Source organism: Pipra filicauda, unplaced genomic scaffold (assembly GCF_003945595.2).
Source record: "Pipra filicauda isolate LSUMZ 115617 unplaced genomic scaffold, ASM394559v2 scaffold506_size402828_pilon, whole genome shotgun sequence".
NCBI lineage: Eukaryota > Metazoa > Chordata > Aves > Passeriformes > Pipridae > Pipra > Pipra filicauda.
In genome coordinates this window covers 300672-318363 of record NW_024104650.1, presented here as the reverse complement: position 1 = coordinate 318363, position 17692 = coordinate 300672, and the positions used below count along the sequence as shown (strand labels likewise).

General features: G+C 49.1%; 1 protein-coding gene across 4 annotated transcripts in view; it reads left to right on the top strand.

Annotated features, from left to right (window-relative positions):
- The window catches only part of ARHGEF6 (Rac/Cdc42 guanine nucleotide exchange factor 6), a 40645-nt gene that overhangs the window by 14758 nt on the left and 8195 nt on the right, over positions 1 to 17692 (top strand). For all 4 annotated transcript variants that reach the window (XM_027722537.2, XM_027722536.2, XM_027722538.2 and 1 more), the window contains 12 exons: positions 156 to 357; positions 2983 to 3053; positions 4482 to 4576; positions 6045 to 6140; positions 6988 to 7110; positions 8403 to 8541; positions 10364 to 10423; positions 12571 to 12717; positions 13544 to 13630; positions 14557 to 14635; positions 15488 to 15621; positions 15911 to 16036. In XM_027722537.2, the coding sequence (XP_027578338.1) occupies positions 156 to 357; positions 2983 to 3053; positions 4482 to 4576; positions 6045 to 6140; positions 6988 to 7110; positions 8403 to 8541; positions 10364 to 10423; positions 12571 to 12717; positions 13544 to 13630; positions 14557 to 14635; positions 15488 to 15621; positions 15911 to 16036 (1359 nt within the window). The remainder of the gene's footprint in view (positions 1 to 155; positions 358 to 2982; positions 3054 to 4481; positions 4577 to 6044; positions 6141 to 6987; positions 7111 to 8402; positions 8542 to 10363; positions 10424 to 12570; positions 12718 to 13543; positions 13631 to 14556; positions 14636 to 15487; positions 15622 to 15910; positions 16037 to 17692) is intronic.

Below are 17692 nucleotides of genomic sequence, written 5' to 3'. Positions count from 1 at the left end.
GAGGGAGTGTTTACACAACAGCAAGACATTATTGCTTGTTATACAGAGCAATACTGAAAAAACAGCTGTCACAACAAAGAAGAACAATGGCTTGTCCTAGTGGTTTCTGCCTTTTTGGAGGATTTACTGATGTTTTTCCATGCTTCTTTCCTTAGGAGATGACCGAGAATGGCAGTCATCAGCTGGTGGTAAAGGCCAGGTTCAATTTTAAGCAGACCAATGAGGATGAACTCTCCGTTAACAAAGGAGACATTATTTATGTCACCCGGGTTGAAGAAGGGGGCTGGTGGGAAGGGACCTTGAATGGAAAAACAGGCTGGTTCCCAAGCAACTACGTCAGAGAAATCAAATCCACCGGTAAGCAAATTGCTTTCAAGGGCTGATTGAATGACAGCAGTATAATGCAGTGAGGACCCTTGTGCCTTTGGGAAATTGCTGCTATTTATTAAGAACCATTTGTGTTCTTACAGCAGCCGGGCTAATGGAAGGATGAATGAGGCCGGAAGGGTAAAGCCTTTTGGATGAGTTGTTTGAGAGCTGCTTCACCCTCTTCCCAGTGCATCGGGCCTTTCTGCTGCTCCCCCAAGCCCCATCAGCACGGAAGCAGGGATGTTGCCAGAGGATGAGGTTGACCAGTTGCTTGGTTCCCCTTTGTTCTGGGGAGCTGTCAGGTCGTTCCAGTGTCTGAGCACAGAATTAGCATTTTGTTAGAGACCTGGGTCAGGTGATGTGTTTGTGTTTGATCCTGCCATTTCTGGCAGCACTGGAAGGGATGCTCACCACTGTGGTGTGCAATCCAACAAAAACTGCATGGCCACAGGGAACAGTGCCTGGTTTTGTCCATAGTGGTGGCTGATTCCTCAGGGTACATTTTGCCCCGATGCCTCTTCTGCTGCAATACTGAGAAAGGAAGAGGGAGGGTACGATCCATCTGATGACATCTGCCTTTATTGAGCTTTGTCTTGAGTGTCCTTAACATTTTCTAAGATGTGATCATACCCAGGCATGGGGGGGGGGGGATGACATGAAGACCTTGGCCAAGTGCCCCGTGGTGTTACATATCCATTCAAGTAGCTCAGCCTGTTGTTCTTCAGAGACCATGGTGTGACAGTAAACTGTTTTTTTTTCAAAAAGCAACTTAATTCCTTAATGTGCCTTGAGGACTTACCCTGGACAGAGACCAGTTGTGTGCTTGGTGCTGGTTTTATGGTTCAGGGTCAGCCCTGGCCTCAAACACTGAGATGCCAGCAGTGGTCTGCAAAGAACTGCAAAATGTGCAGCCCCCATTAGACATCCTTGCTCCCACACTTGCAAAAAAAAAAAAAACCAAACAAAGGAGGGAAGAAAAAAATTAATGATTGAGTGCTCAGAATTAGGTCAGTTTTTGTTTAATTCTAAATGAAAAAATCATTGTTAGACTATCTCATCTCCCATTGTTTCCCTCTGGGAAATGATGTCTGAGCTAGAGCAGGACGTTGCAGCAGGGATTGAAGGCTTGTCTGGCACAGCCCAGGAATTGCTAATTAACTTAGTGAAGGAAGAAGAGAGATGTTTTAAACAAAAGAGAGCAAACTTCAGTCCTATGGGGAAAATCAGATGGGAGCTGCATGAGATAACAGCACCTCACTGAAGGGCAAGTCTCCCACAGATCCTGATGTGAGAGCCCATCAGATTTTTACATCTACAGAGCTTTTCTTTCCAAATCCTCTCTCCAGCATCCATTTCACATGGAAGGAGGGTTCATTCCCCTGGTGTCTGCATGCTCAGGAAATGTGGCCATATTCCAAGTGATATATGCAGAGACTTATCAGTGAACCCTCCCCAGGAGCACTGCCGGGGGGGGAGCTGCTTTCCTCACCTCCACAGTGTGAGACTTATCACTCTAAATGAAGTTACTTGTTTTTCAGCAGTATCTGTACCTCCACTGTGTCCTAAATGTGCCCTTTGGGTGGAATTAGCTATCTGTGTGGAGGAAAGCTCCTCTGAGTCTTTAGATGAGGCACCGAGCTCCTGGCTGGAAGTGACAGGAAGCACTAACTACAAGAGCAATAATTAGACAGTACGTCAAGCTGCAGCTTCCAGGGGCTAAATTTATCAATATCAAGCTTCTCCCCTGCTATCGGTGTGAAAGTAATTGCCTTCTGTGAGTGATTGCAGGGAGGCAGGAGAGCCTGGCTGCTCTGCAGGGCACAGAGGGGTTTCAGTAGGAGGTGTGCAGCGTGGCCAGGGCTGGGCAGCCTTGCCTAACCTGGGCAGCCTAGTCCAGAGGGGATAATGGTGCCACTGTGGTTCTGGGAGAGCTGGGAAAGCTGTGCTGCTGGCAGGGAATGGGCTTCTCTAGTGAAGGAAAAACGGAGCAGGGACTTGTGTGTGTGTGTGTGTGTGTGTGTGTGTGTGTGTGCGCACGCGTGCGTGCGCACATACCGTGCTGGAAGCATCCACAGGGATTTAGCAAATGCCAAATGAGAATTGACTTCCAGGTTTGTGGGAGCTTTTCATTGAAATCTACCTTCATTCAGAGAAGGATTTTGCATCACCAGTGACTGCAGCGATCACAGTTCAGCATATTGATCGGGGTTGGCTTCAAGTGCCTTGTGAATCACCTGGAACAAAGCATGGTAACTCGTTTCTTACAGACACACAGTTTTAAAACCCAAATTTTTTGGGCCAGGTGAAGTCACACTGTAGCTCCAAACAGTGCCAGTCACTGGGCTGCTGCCAGGGATTTTGGAGCAAACCTGTAAGTTGGTTGGCAGAGGCTGCACAGAGCTTCTGGTGTGACTCGCTCAGCCCCTGTCAGCATCATGCATGCCTCTGGTTTGATCCTAGCTTTTATGAAGCAGGGAAACAAACTCTGCAATTGAAGTTTTGTGTTCACAGGGATGAAGTTATGTCTGCTGGACATGATGTGGCAGTGTCTTTTCCTCCTGGAATAATGAGAGCTGTGCATTGTAATTTATTGATGTATTTTTTTTTGTACAGATAAACCACTCTCTCCCAAAGCATTAAAAGGACTCGAAAGCACTCAGCTGACAAAGAATTATTACCCTGTGGTAAGTTTTAAAGTGCTGATCATACATTTTAATAAGTAGCATGTTATTAATCTTCTGAACTGGCTTCTTCCCTTAAAAATCATTGAAGCAATTTGTAACAATCGGGGATGTGACTCTGTGTTTAAATGCAGCTGTTTCCATTCCCTTGATTCAAGGCTGTCGAGACAATAAACCACAAATGGAAGTTGCTGCAAGATGTCAAAAGGAGAGACTCGAAGTGGGTGACTGAGATAGTTCAGCAGAGGTGGCAGCTTTGAGATCAGTGTGGGGGAACAAGGCACAGTGTCTTTGGTCCAGTCCTTACCATGGACTGGGACTGTCTCCCATTGATAAAGATGGGGAGATAGTGTCATGGTGTAAGCAAGCCAAATTAGGGCTCTGATCCCTTTCTTGGGTTTGGCTGGAGATGTTACACCCCAAGCTGCCTGCCCTGTGCCTCTGCCAGCAGCTGCAGCCCTTGGAGAACAGGCAGCCACTGCAGCTCACAGCCTGGTTGTAACTTGCTCAGCTTTGGAGCAGGTTCACAGCCTGCCAGACCATGAACTGTGGCTATAGAAGGGGTGGGGAAACATCACCTCCTCTACATCTTGCTGCCAGAGTGAGGAGGTCTGGTAAAGGTGGGGCAGGTGCCTTCCCCCTGTGTCCAGGCTGGAGTAAACCCTGTGGTGTAAGAGAGTGAAGATGCCTGCATGTGAGCATCCCTGGCTCTCAGTGCTGGAGCTAAATCATGCTCATCAGCATGTCTAAATATATTTCAAGCAAAGCAAAGCAAAGCAGTAACAGTATGTCCAGAGAGCTGGGAACCACCTCCACTGTCTCCAAAGCTCATCCACACTGAGAAACTGGAGTGCTGACTGGGAGGGTGCAGGCACTGGGTTTTCCTGCCATGAAGCCGGGGGTGAATTGGCTGCTTAGGTGGATTAGCAGGAGCAAACCCAACTCGACATATCCCTGAAGTGGCAGGTGAGCTGTGCCCTGGCTTGAGCTGCCACAGCCACAGGAGCCATCCTTGGTGCAACCACTCCTGCATTTAAATTGTGCTGCCTTGGTGCAAACAGTGCTCCCAGAGTGCATGCACAGGTTTTGTTTGCACACCTTGGCAGCCAGTTGTGCGTGCAGGGCCAGGTCATGAGCCTCTTGAGGGTCAGATACTAAACTCAGGTTGGACCTGACATTGTCTTCATGCTTTGCCAGAGAAGAAGGAGCAGCCTTTAACACCTGCTTTCCAGGCCTTGCCGAGTTTGCAAAGTAAAATCCCAAAATTAGCCCACCAGGACTTTGCTGAGCATTCTGGGTTCTGCATTAACAAGTGTAATTTCTGGACTTAAAATACACTTCCCTGCACTTCCACATTTGGAAGCTGATGTCATGTTCCTTTGACTAGTCTCTAGTACAAAGATCTACTCAGTGCTCTGTCTCTCACCCTAGGTGTTGCAAAATATTCTGGAAACAGAACGAGATTATGCGAAGGAACTACAGTCACTTCTGGGAACTTACTTAAGACCCCTCCAGTCTTATGATAAGTAAGATATAAGGGCATCTGAGGTGGAAAGAACACCGTAAAATCCATCACAGTTCATTACTTTCCTGCCTTTGAATGTTTAGGGACTGTTATTGCTGCTGTTACAAAGCTTCACAACTTCTCTGTGAACCAGAAAACCCGCCCATGTTCTGCAGGTTTCTGCTCTTTCCCATTCCTCAGTGGTCACGCAGACACTGGGCTATGTTAGAAACGGGCATTTCCATCTGGGAGAGGGCTGGCTGTTCCCACCCCTCTGCAAGCTCATGTGTGCCTGTCCCAGCATGTGTGTTCCCTGGCAGCGTGCCTTGCATGGCTTCTCCCCTTGTCATTTGCCTTGTTGTGACTTCTCAGCCCCAGTCATCTCTTCATTTCATGCCTGACGACAGGTATCCTCTGTGGTTAGATTGCCTCCTGCAGAATCCAAAGTGCTGCTCAGCAAAAAGTGGCTCCCCTGTGTCCCTGTCTGTGCAGCCATTGGCACTAAGTACCTCTGTACTTGAGAAGAACACGCTGCCATCCCTTGTGTCCTGAGCAACACTGGGCTGACTGGGGGTTTGTCCAGGCTTACCCGTGGAAATAAGGCCACGTGTTTTCCATCCAGCACACTGCTGCCTGTCAGCAGGTCTCTTGATAGTTTCACCTTGCATAGAAGACCCAGTGCAGTTGACTTCACCTCCTGCTCGCTGCTTCAGCTTTACAGTTGTCTCTTCCCAGCGGTGCCGTCTCGGTGACCCTGTCCATGAGCTGGGGCTGGGGCTGGGGTCCCTCTGGCTGAGTGCTCTGCGGGAGGACTGGGCAGCCTTGGGGCGTCACGGGTGGAGAGCTGGTGTTTAGACATCGTCCAGTCTGGGGAGATGGGAGAGTGGTGTCCTAAGGCCTCTGTATTTAAATCACTTCTCCCTTCCTCAAGTCTTCATGTGGAAAAATTTCTCATGCTCTCAGCCTTGTAGGCAGCAAATGGCCTAAATGAGGGTGGTATGAGGGTGACTATGAGGATGGCTTTGAGGATTACAGAAGCAAATACATTAGCTTTGGCTAGGAAAAATCCAACCTCACTCGAGGAACAAAGCAGTCCCTACCTGAGGTGCTGCTGTATAGGACCCTCCTCCCATAGGGAAACCCACAGAATGAATCCCTGAAGACAAAGCTGTCTCTGTGTCTGTGCACACACAGCCCTCCCCACCCCTGGCTGAAATCCCATCTGTCTGTGCCTATTAGACAGCTAAACGTCTGAGAAGATTAGTGTGATTAAGTGATTAAAATCCAATTAAGATAATCTGTGGCAGCAGACATCTTCTCCAGGAGTCTGTGGTCTGTAGCTCACAGATCATGAATTTTGTGTTTTCCCGTGTCCCATATCTGGGGAAAGAGAAATCCTCGGGTCTTTTTGGAAGGACCACTTACAAATATGAAGGGGGTGCTCCTGAGAGCAACATCTCTGATGCTGACTGGTGATTTGACTCTCACAGGCTCAGCGCCGTGGACATTGCAGCATTGCTGGGAAACATGGAAGAAATCTCTGCATTCCAGCAAACGCTGAACCAAGCCTTGGAAGAAGTTGCAAAGTAAGTTCCTGCCATAGCACTGAGGTTGTTAAGCTATTAAACTGCAGCTAAAAATAATAGAGAGACATGTTCATTAATCTTCCTCCTGGGTGCTGTCTTAGACTTCTTAAATATAGAAGAAAATAACAGGATTGAAGAAAGGTGGCAGGTAATGCTTTGGCAGGAGGGAAGGTAGAAGGAACTCTGACATTTTTAATGCTAAGGCATCTGCTGAATGAGAATGTCACTAGACCTGACACAAAAGATGCAAGCACATGCAGGGTGGGAGATCTGGCAGACATGAAGATGGGAATTGCCAGGAAGCAAAGAGCAAATTATTAGAGGTGCTAATTTCCTGCAGGGGAGCTGACAGACATGTTTAGCCTTAGCCCAGCCTGTCTTTTGGAAGGGCTGAAACGAGACAGAGAAAAAACTGAATACTAGAAATATATTCAGGCTGTGGCTTCTCTTTCTCTCTTCGTCTCCTCTGTCATATTCACGGGCAACCCAGAGAGCGGGACCATGCCTACATTGTCCCCAGTTCTTTCCAGCACATCCTCATCAGACACAATGGGCTGCAGCATCCCAGCTGCAGCTCTGCTGGTGGCACAGGTCAGGCTGGGTCACACCTTGCCCCAGGCTGATAACGGGTTGTGATTCTCACTGTCTGTACCACAGAAACCCAGACCCATCTGAGGGTCTCCTTTTTCCTCCTCCCCAAGTGGCAGGTGTGGGTATTTTGCTGGGTTCTGCAGTGCCCTGGGAATGTCCCCATGCAGCGGGTGGTTCCTGGGCAGGTCCCTGAGGTTGCCATAGCTGCAGGGTGCAGATCAAGAGGCTCAGTGTGGCAGTGTGTTGGTGTCTGTAGGCTCCCCGAGAACCAGCAGCGTGTGGGAGGCTGTTTCATGAACCTGATGCCCCAGTTCCGCTCCCTGTACCTGACGTACTGTGCGAACCACCCGTCGGCCGTCAACGTGCTCACCCAGCACAGGTGAGTGGTGGAGGAGGAGCTTCAGACTGAAATCCCTCCTTTAAAAAGTTACTTTTCTTATTGATACCTGGCCTGCCTCGGATGTTGAGATGTGTTTTGACAACAGGGCAAGGGGATAACATGGGATCCTGCTGTTGGGAAAACTGCTGAGGCTTTGGGCTCTTCAGCAAAGCCTTTCAGCTCCAGCATGGAGACAACTCATTGCCACTTGTGTTCAGGGCTGGTCCTGTCTGCACATACAGGATCCTACGTTAGGTAAAACAGGCAACCCCAGCCCTGGCAGTAGCATCTCCTGTGATTGTTACTTGCTGAAGGACCGAGATGCTGTTTCAGACCTGCTCCTCCACATGCTGTTTCCTCCCACCTGCTCACACACTTGCAGGTGGGAGGGTGCTCCTCTGTGGCACCACAGTGAGGGGCACTTTACTGCAGAAGGAGGGTGGTCATTGAGTCACCCAGAGTTACCCAGTTTATTAATTGCTCTTAAACCGAATGGTTGATATGCAGGGTCACTGGTAGATCACTTTAACAGCATCTTTCTCCCACTTGAGTAGACACTCAAATTTGTGTGATGTGCCAAGCCAAAAGGCTACCACTGTGTCATGCCTAGTGCAGTTTAGCTGTCCTGCCTGCAGCAAGGAGAAGGCCAGGATCCCATCTGTACTGTTTAAGTCTTCCCATTCTGTAATGGGAACTTAGGTGGTGAAATCCAGCTTTAATTCAGCGTAACGAAAAGCCTGGCTCCAGTAAATGACTCATTCATGTAGTTCCTCAGTCTGACCCCTTTTCTTAAAACAGTCAAAGAATCAGCTTTAGCAAATGTGCTGACACACATAAGCCATGTTTTCTGGAGCAATGGATGTGCTAACACCTGCATCATGGCTCCCAGCAGGGTTCCAGCATATTATTGCAGCATCCTCCAGCATAGCACCAGCCTCTGCAGTCCACACTGTCCACCAGACACCTGGCCCTGTGCCATCTCACTGTGCTTAGGGACCAGCTGCTGGCACTGATGTATCCCAGGGGCTGTGCATTCCAACACCTGCAGCCACACAGCATCCTCCCCTGCATCCCTGGGGAGCAGGGTCTTACTTGGCTGGAAGCTCACAGCTCTCTGCCTGCCCTGCTGGGTTGATGGGGGGTGCTCGGAGGGGAGGCTGGGCTGCCCTTAAAAAGGCACAGCTCAGAGCAGAGCCCTGGCCATCAGGAGAGAGCGTGGGAGGCAGCAGAACACAGCCCTCAGTGGTGCGAGCCCTCCTAGTCTTTGTCGTTGTTGTTGTCTCTATTTATAGTGATGAGCTGGAGAAGTTCATGGAGGGCCAGGGTGCGGCCAACCCAGGCATTCTCATCCTAACCACGAGCCTCAGCAAACCCTTCCTGAGGCTGGATAAATACGTGACACTTCTGCAGGAGCTGGAGCGGCACATGGAGGTAGGGGGGATGTGGGGCTGCTGGGCAGACTCTGCCCCTTGGTGCTGCCAGAGCTGCCCCCTGAGCTGCAAGAGGCACATCTGCCCTTTGGTATTTAAGCACCATGTGGCTAAAAGTGCTTACCACCTCTCCAAGGAGATATGTCCCACTTCCCCGGGACATTATCCACCTTTCAGGTTAAAAGTGGGAAAGCAGTGGAGGAGTCAGGGGATGTTGTGGGAAGGCATTGCCTGCTCTTCACCTCAGCCCTTCCTCAAAGATGGGCCATTTCCAGCACAAGTAAAAGCAGAGTTCAGGGCTGGGCTACAGCTGGTATTTGTTTGCACAGCGGGTAATAAATCAGGGGTTTTATTATCGTTTGATGAGATTCCTAAGCCTGGCCACTCGTTCCTGCGGCTCACAGGCGCATTCCTACCCCTCGCCTCAGGCTTGTGCTCCTGGGTGGAGGCAGAGCTGCACAGACAGACGTGCATCTGGCAGCCAGCACAGACACGGGGGCGGAGGAGCGAGTCCTGGGAGCAGGGAGAGCAGCCGAGGGGCACAGAGACTTCCTTGGCAAGTGGCAGGTTGGCTTCAGGACATTTCTTCCCTCGGGGAATGTAGAGATCTCTGCTGCTGGAGCTCTCCAAATCTCAGGGGTGGTGCAAGGGGGTGAAGAAAACAGAAGTAACAGTCTATTTTTAACCAGGTTTGCTTTTCCCCCTCTTCCAGTTTTAATTACCAGTTAATTACTCAGCACACTTATCCGTGACTGTTCAAATCCACAACCCAGCCAAAGGATTAAAACCTTTGTGCTTGAGCCAGGGGTATTTCTGCATAGGAAAGGCCATGAGAGCCTGCAGGGTAGGCACACACAGACCTACCTGTCCCACTCTCACCTGGCTTAGCTGAGCTGCAGCCACCATGCCCGTGCAGGGACGGTGTGCTCTTTGCAGGATGCTGTATGGGAATCAGCAGTGGATTTGGGGACACACACATCACCTGTTTCTCTTAGTTTCTAAGATGAGTGTGGGAGTTTTGTTGCATGAATCAGCAGGGCTGAGGTTTAAGCTGTGATGCCGTGGGAAGAGCATGGATGAATGCAGTATAGATGTATGCAGTGTGGATGTATTGTACCATAGCATTCCCTGCACTGCTGCACAGCTGGTGATGGGGCAGGTACGCTCAGGGCAGCCCCCATCCCACATTCCAGGCTGAGCAATTCCAGGCTGCAGGGACTGCTCCATCACAACCTAGATACCTTAGGATTTGCTTGACATGAGAACTGGGTGGCGAGGAGCTTAGAATATATTGGGCCCTGGACATGCAGCTGTGGTCAGAGACAAGGGACAGCATCCTGCACTTCCCCTTCCTGAGCTCTCTGCTCAAACATGCCCTCCCTTAAACCTGGTGGTGAAGCTCCCGTTGATGCTTATGGATTTCCACCCTTGATGGGGCAGTGGCTGGAATACCTTGCACACCAATGGTTTTCTTTCTGAAGGTGAAACCACAAATCCACCCTGCACCTCTGCCTGTTTTCATTGATTTTCTTTCCAAGTCAAATTTGCTATGAGTAAAATAATATCTGCTCTTGCTCTGACCACTTTACACTCATTAAATTGGTATTGCTGAATTGCATAGCTACTTTCAGCCATGTCACATTGAAGTGGATGGTGGGGAAGGTACTTGGGGGATTGTGACCCCCTCCTGCAGCCTGTGCTGCCTGCACCCTCAGCCCCACAGCCCTGGTGTACTGGGACAATGGTGCTGCTCAGGGTGGGTTGATGCTCAGAGTGGGTCCTGCTGCTGCTGCTGGCTGAGGTATTTTCTCTCCCTTCACTAGGAGGCGCATCCAGATCATGAAGAGGTTTTGAAAGCTGTCACATCCTTCAAGTCCCTTGTGGTAGGTGGCAATTCTTAAAATAGAGCGCTCCATTTCAGGGCTGCATTTCACAAAGAGTGAGTCAAGCCTGACATTTGTCTCCTCATTAGAAAGAAAGGTCTTTTGGAATGGAAAAGATGGGTTATAAAGAATACTAATTTCAACTTTCAAGCCTAGAGCTGCTCCTCTGGATGTGTGTTTTGGCAATTGCACTCTGGCTCCGTGGTCCCAGAGCAGAGATGGCAAATCTTTGACTTTCTTCTCCACTGCTGAAAGCCACGTGTGGGCAATGGTGGCAGCGGGGTCCCTTTCATCTCCTTTTGCCTCCATTCCCTAATCATTTTCCACCTGAAACTGGACCACCCCTTGCTCATTGAGGTGAGCTGGGAAAGGTTAACACGGCTGTGACTGACTCAACTGCTGGTGCAGCAGGAAATTCCCCTCTGAGGCCACTGAGTAACTCTTGGTTTTGTTGAGGTTTGCTCACGGGCACTGGGATACTTTGACCACATTGCAGGTAATTTGTGGCTCTGGGTGCCATGGCCATTGGTGGGGAACATAGCACAGGGATGAGTCAGAGATGACAAACCTATTTCTGTGAGCTGTGTTACCTGCACCCCTCAAAGTCCTGCTGCACTGAGATGAAACAGAGGGGGGAAAGCCATCCATGTGCACAAAGGTTTTACCCGGGAAAGCTTTTTTCGGTTATTAAAAAAGCTTTAGTCTCTCTCTAAAGCTTTGTAGCCACTGCCTTTCACTATAACCACTCCAGATGTGGTCCAACTTCCTTCCTTAGCACAGCAGATGCCATTTTTCAGTGTTTAGCAGTGCAGATGAAAAATGGAGAGGAGAAAGTTCATAGAAAACAGGAAAGGGCGATCATGTTGCATTTACTTAGAAAAACTCATCTCCCTTTCCATTTATTCTGGTAGCTAACAGGGGAATAACTCAGTTAAATTACAAGGTGTCATTAATCTTTAGGAAATCTCGTAAGCGATGAACGGGTTTACTTGAAATGTGTACTTGGGTGATGAGTAATTTAATGTCATTATGACACAACTAAAGAGGTTCAGTGTGGATTTGAGGTTACACAGCCAGAGATGCCCCTTGCCACGGACACGTGGTCCTGTTACAGGACCAGGGAGGCTCCCAAGCATGGGCAGGGAGGGACCACAGAGCCACTGTGATTCACAGTGGTGCCCCTGAAACGAACTGCTGTGGCTTTTATTTGGATTTGCATCCTGGGAACATTGGATTGGGACACTTGGGACACCATCAAAACATACAACAGTTGTAAAACCGGAGGAAGCCCCCACAGTTTGGTTCAAATGCGTGTGTTTCCAGAACAGACCCAATGCAGCCTCTCTCTTTGAAGACCTGGATAGTCAAAGAGTTTGTATGAAACTAAGGTGGAAAGGAGGAAAACCTCTGTAAGAAAAAGGGGTTTGGAAAAAAACAATCAGCTGGGGAAAACTGAGCCTAGTTTTAGCTTTGCAGCAATTTTCCCTGTTGGCAGAGTGGTCAGTTAAAGGAAGTTTTGCTTGGATTTGCAGGACTGTCTTTGTTCAGCCAGCATTGTCCTCTGCTTGCTGAGAGCTGCTGAGGGACTGGCCACTCCGTGGAGCTCCTCCAGTCCCCAGCTGCAGAGCATTGGTGTGGTCTTTTCAATTACAGCACTTTCAGTAGATTATTTTTGTGCGACTCTACAGCACCACCAAGTCCTGCTTTTGGGCTTGCAGATTTTGGTTAGAAAATATCCACCCATCTGATTCTTGGGGACTTTGCATTGCTGCAAATACAACTCTGCTGTTTGGACAAAATGGGCAAAATCTCTCTAAGCAGTAGCAAAATTAGAGACATTTAACTCTGCAGCTGTCTTGGTTTGGAAAATGTGACCCTGTACTCTCATAGGTAGGGCTGGTTTGGAAAGAAAAGTTTACTCAGTGCAGTTTGCAATTTCTTTGACATTTGAATATAGTCATTACTTCATAAATCACTAGGGTGTGATTTTTTAACAAACTTTGTGTAATAGGGCCAAAAGAGGCTTTCCTGATCCCTGACATGACCAGCCCTGAGCCCACAGGGCTGTGGGAGTGTTGCTGGTGAAACTGGAGTGGTTTGGGTTTGTGCCTGCCCTTCAGCTAATGAGGCTCTGCCGTGATTCCCAGTCACAATGCCAGGAGCTGAGGAAGAGGAAACAGCTCGAGCTGCAGATCCTTTCTGAATCCATCCAGCGCTGGGAAGGAGAGGACATAAAAACAATGGGAAACATCATCTACATGTCCCAGGTTATGGTGCAGTGTGGAGGAAGTGAGGTGAGTGAAGCCAGGTCCTTCTCCTGACTAAAGGCATTGTGTCCAAATACCCCCTTGCTCTCAGGATCAGTGACGTGGGGCAACAGCTCCTCTCACTCCAGGCCAGGAAACTGCTGACAAATAATGGTGATAAATAATTTTGTCTGGGGAAGAGCTGTGCAATGGGACTGTGCACATCTTTGGAGTGAGTCAGACACCCTGGGAGCTTAGCTTCAGGCCTTTAGTGTCGCACTTTTGAAGCAAAAAAAGTATCTCAGTGTCATAAAGCACATTAATTTCCCTCTTTCTCCCCCATGACTTATTCTGAGAAAGGAGAGTGACTTGAAAGCGTCCTGTGCACAGCACAGTGGCTGCTGTGACGTCCCAGTCCAGAGCTGAACGTGCTTTGGAACTAACTGAAGGGATTCCTGTGCTACTGATCCTAATGTGTCGCACCAGTGCTTGCCACCACCTTCACCAGTGGTGTTAAAGCCGTGCATGCTGCATGCTTGGTGTGGGAAAGTGCCTGTTATCACTGAATTTCTTGATGTAGCAACTTTTCCCTGGGAAGACCTGTAATACAGGTTTGGGATGTGAGATGCTGGGAGACGTAAGGTCTTCTGAGATGCTCTGCAATGATGGGAAGGGGATTAGCAGGATGCAGACAAAAATCTAATGCAGGAAAAACTAGTACAGAAATAAGATGCTGTAAAGAAAAAAAGCCCAAATAATTGGTTTGGGGGTGATCTGACAGGCTGTGATTCCAGCTGCAACAGGTTCAGTTTGCTGGAGGCAGGTGCTTGTGATGCATTGCAGACTGGACTAACCTAAATTCTTATCCCTGCAGGAGAAAGAAGAGCGGTATTTCTTGTTGTTTTCCAACGTTTTGCTGATGCTGTCTGCAAGCCCACGGATGAGTGGGTTCATCTATCAGGTAGGCATGCTTAATTTGAAGTTGCAAGGCATTTGGTGTAAAAAAGGAAATCAGATAGCTCTTATCAAATTCAAATCCTCTGCATCCTTCAATCTCTCTGTTGTGATGCAAATGCTGGGAACCAGGGCTTGGTTTTACCATGGGGACTTTCAGTGCCTTTGTCCTGCCAAGTGGTTAAGCAGCATTTGGTAAGTGAATGCTGTGAAATTAGGAAAAAACAACCCGCATGTTGTCCTCTGTGCTGTTGTGAACGCGAAGTGTCCTGATCCAGCTGTCCACACAACCAGCCATCCGACTCTCAGTGAATATTTCACTGCTATAAAACCTCCTGTAAAGAGCCCAAAGTTTCCACTCCATGAGGTACCCCAAAACTGCATTTCTCATGTTTTACCATTTGAATGGCTGGAATCAGGCTGTTGGGAGCTTGGCTTTTCTCCAGCTGTCTGAAAACATCAATACTGTCAGGAAAAGGCTGTTCTTGTGTCGATGTGTCATTTGTCACAGAAAGGGAGATGGGAAAGATTTGGGAAGGATTTTGCTGGGTTTTCTGACTTGACCCACTAGTGGGAGTAAGGTGAGCAGGCAGTTCAGCATGCAAATCAGAGGGACAGGGAAGGCTTTCAGAAAAACCAGGGGAAGTTGATCCTTTTGACTTAACTGTAAAAAGGGTTTGCTCTGAGTGAAGGGAAAGGGCGGCAGATGAGCCGGGATGACTCAGTTGTCATGGGAGCCGCATCTCCGGGGTTTGACCTAGTTGTGCGGGGAAATCTAGATCCATACATTAAAGGAGACTCTTCCTGCAGTCTGAGGCTTCACAAATTAGTTTTAAATGGCGATTCCCAAAGAGAAAGGAATCAGCAGGAACAAGCAGAACAACACCTGCTGGGAAGCAGATGCAGACACTGACTCCTCTTCAATTCTCCCAGGGAAAGCTGCCTTTGACAGGAATGACGCTGACAAAGCTGGAAGATGCTGAAGGGAACGAGCACATGTTTGAAATTGCAGGTCAGTAGGGCCCCTGCCTGGAGCCGTCCTCCCAGTCCAAACAACAGTTGCCACTGGAAGTACTGGTCCTCCTTCCTGAATCATGCTCTTCTTCTTGCTCTTTTACCATGTGTTGTCTGAGTTTCTGAGCAACCTCCTCCCAGTGCCCTTGCGCTCTGCCTCTGGCTGCTTCTGGAGACTGGAGGGTTTTGTATGGGACAAATGCCCCACCCCAGTAGCACTGCTCTGGGCTGTGTGCCCGTCTGTGTCCAGCATTGGTCCTGTGCAGCTCTGAGCACCTCATTTATTGACAGATTAGCAGCTCTGATCATCAGGAAGCTTTCCTAGTTTTCCTCATTTTTACTCTTCAGTGTATCTTGTTCCTATACACAGTCATTCATGCTCAGTGCCTGGGCTGCAGTGCAGCTGTCTGTTGCGTTAATCAGCTGTCTGTGCTGTTCTGTTAATCAGGGAAATGTCATGTTTGCTTACTTTCAACATAAAGTAATTCTCAAACATTCATCTCACCAGTTCCCTTAGCCTTTCTATGCAGTTCCCACTCTGGCTTTCAGTGGTTGCCTGGAGCAGGATGGGCAGTCACATCATCATTGTAGATGTGGTGCTTAGGGACACAATGTAGTGGTGGACCTGGCAGTGCTGGGGTAATGGTTGGACTCAGTGATCTTAGAGGTCTTTTCCAACCTTAATATTTCTATGATTCTATGTTTCTATCTTTACCCTGGCCTTTTTGCAGCCACTGGACTGTGCAAACTGAGGAGCCGCTTGCTGCTGCACTGAGCTGATCTCACCCCGTGTTTCCTCCTGGGTCTCTCTACCCTTTGATAAAGTCAGTTATTTAACCCTCTGCCACAGGGAACATGACAGAGCGGATCACTGTGTCCTGCAGCACCAGCCAGGACTTGCACGAATGGCTTGACCACCTGCAGAGGCTGACCAAAGGGACGTGCAGCACCGTCTCCAAGACGCAGTCCTGGAGCCCTCATTCGGTGAGTGTCACCTCCCCGCCCTCTCTGCTGCCCGGGCTCCTCAGTGCAGGCTGAGCTCTCTGTTTCAGCAATGCACTCTGATACTGAGGTAACATCACAGCTGTAAGACACATCCTGCAGTTTTGTTTGTAACCATGTCACCCTTGTACCATTTTACATGTATCCTGCCCTATTTTTGTTGCAACTTAGACATCTCAGAGTTCACAGTGAATCCTTGTCCATTCCACTCTGCTTCTCTACACTGTTTGGTGGTTAACAGTCTTTGTTTGCTTCTCATCTATTTTCTCAGACATTTAGTTCAGCTGGGCAGATCCGTGGACCTCTGGAACCGCCCAAGATCCTCAAGCCCTGGAGCTTGAGCTGCCTCCGTCCTGCTCCTCCGCTCAGACCGTCGGCAGCGTTGAGTTACAAAGAGGTAATCATCTCACCTGCCTGTGCAGGACCCTGATTTCACACAATCCCTAGAGCTTGTGTCCAGTTTTCTTATGCCACAGTGAGGGCACAGAAGTATGGGTTCTTGGGGATGTTGGGAGAAATGACTGCCAGGTTTGGCCCCAGTCCTGCGATGGATGCTGGTTGCTGCACCGGGCTTTGTGCTACAAGGGACTCATGAGCACGTGTGTTTGCAGGTTGGATGTTTGCTGTTGGCTGCTGTAGCCAGTGCCCTCAGCTGCTGGATGTCACCAATCCTGCAGCAGGGTGTCCCATCAAGCGCTGTCCTTTGGCAATGCCATGGTGGAGCTGTCTCCTCTCCTCCTCCTGCCTTGATCTGAGCTGTGGGTTGGGAGCTGGCTCCCTGCCGGGATGTGTTCCAGCTCTAGCCGTACCAGTGGCTCAGCACTGCAGGACTGAGAAGCAAAGCTGCACCAAGAGGAAGAGGCAAAAAGCCTGCTCATGTTTCTTGTGTCTTTCACCTTGTTTTGGTGGCTGGAACAAGGCTCTCTGCAGCAGCCATGGGCCTTGACCCTCCTTCACCACCCACCCGATGTTTTACACAGCGATGCCCTGCTGGGAGGCAGCAGCCTGAGGGATCACTTCCCCTGCAGGAACCCCAAGCCTCGGAGCTCAGAGGAGGTGTGGGGAAACCCAAAATACAGCCCAGCTCTGATTCTCACCCCACACCACAAATGTGGTGCTCTTCTTCCCTACCTCATGTTAAACTTTTGGGATTACTCACCAGTAACTTGGGTAATGTTCCCCCTACTGAGTGAGCACTCTGGATCTGAGTCAGCTGCCTTTCTTGGTACAGCAGCCCTGGGAGTGTCACTGCCCGTGCTCCCAGTGGGGATGGGGATAGGGAGGGGGTCTTGGACCCCACCAGCACTCAGGGATGGAAAGCCCAGTAGCCAGGGGGCTGTGGGTCCACTGATTCAGGCAGAGATTTTAGGTAGCCTCATCATATTTTGTTGCATTTTATTTCTTAAAATTTGTAAAGGAACGCATTTCAGTTTGGGAATTAAATTGTTCAAATACCAACTGAGAAGACTGAAAATGACCTGTAGTCTTTGCATGGTCCAAGTCCCAAACAGAGACTAAACCGTTTCTTGCTTGTGTGGTGAATTAAAATATATGAAGAGGCTTGAGGTAGAGGAGAAATTTTTCTGTGTGAAAAACCACAGATTGAGTGATATGATTAATACTACAGTTCTTTGCAGTTTCTTGTCCCCTGCCACACATAGCAGGAGTTAAACTCTCTGTGTGGAAACCAGGGGAGAGGTTTTTGCCATAGAGGCCGAGCAGGCGGGGAGCCCCTAGGGGCGGAATGCTGGATGGTATCCTGTGAGTTGTCAAAGGACCAAAAATATCATTTTCATGGGAACAGGCTGTGCTGGCCAGTTGGTGGAGAACCAAAGGCCAACATGTCCAGCAGATCTGGGCAGGCACAGCCTGGTACCCAGTCAGTCCAATCTGAGGCCCCTTCTCAGGGGAGGGACTCATGGACATGAGTCTGTGATGACAAATGGGAAATAAATTCTGTTGTCCCAAGCAGATCCTCATCTGCCTTGTCCCTCTCTCTGGGGTGCTCAATCACTAAGGGGAATCCCTATTCCACTGTATTTTATTTTTTTTT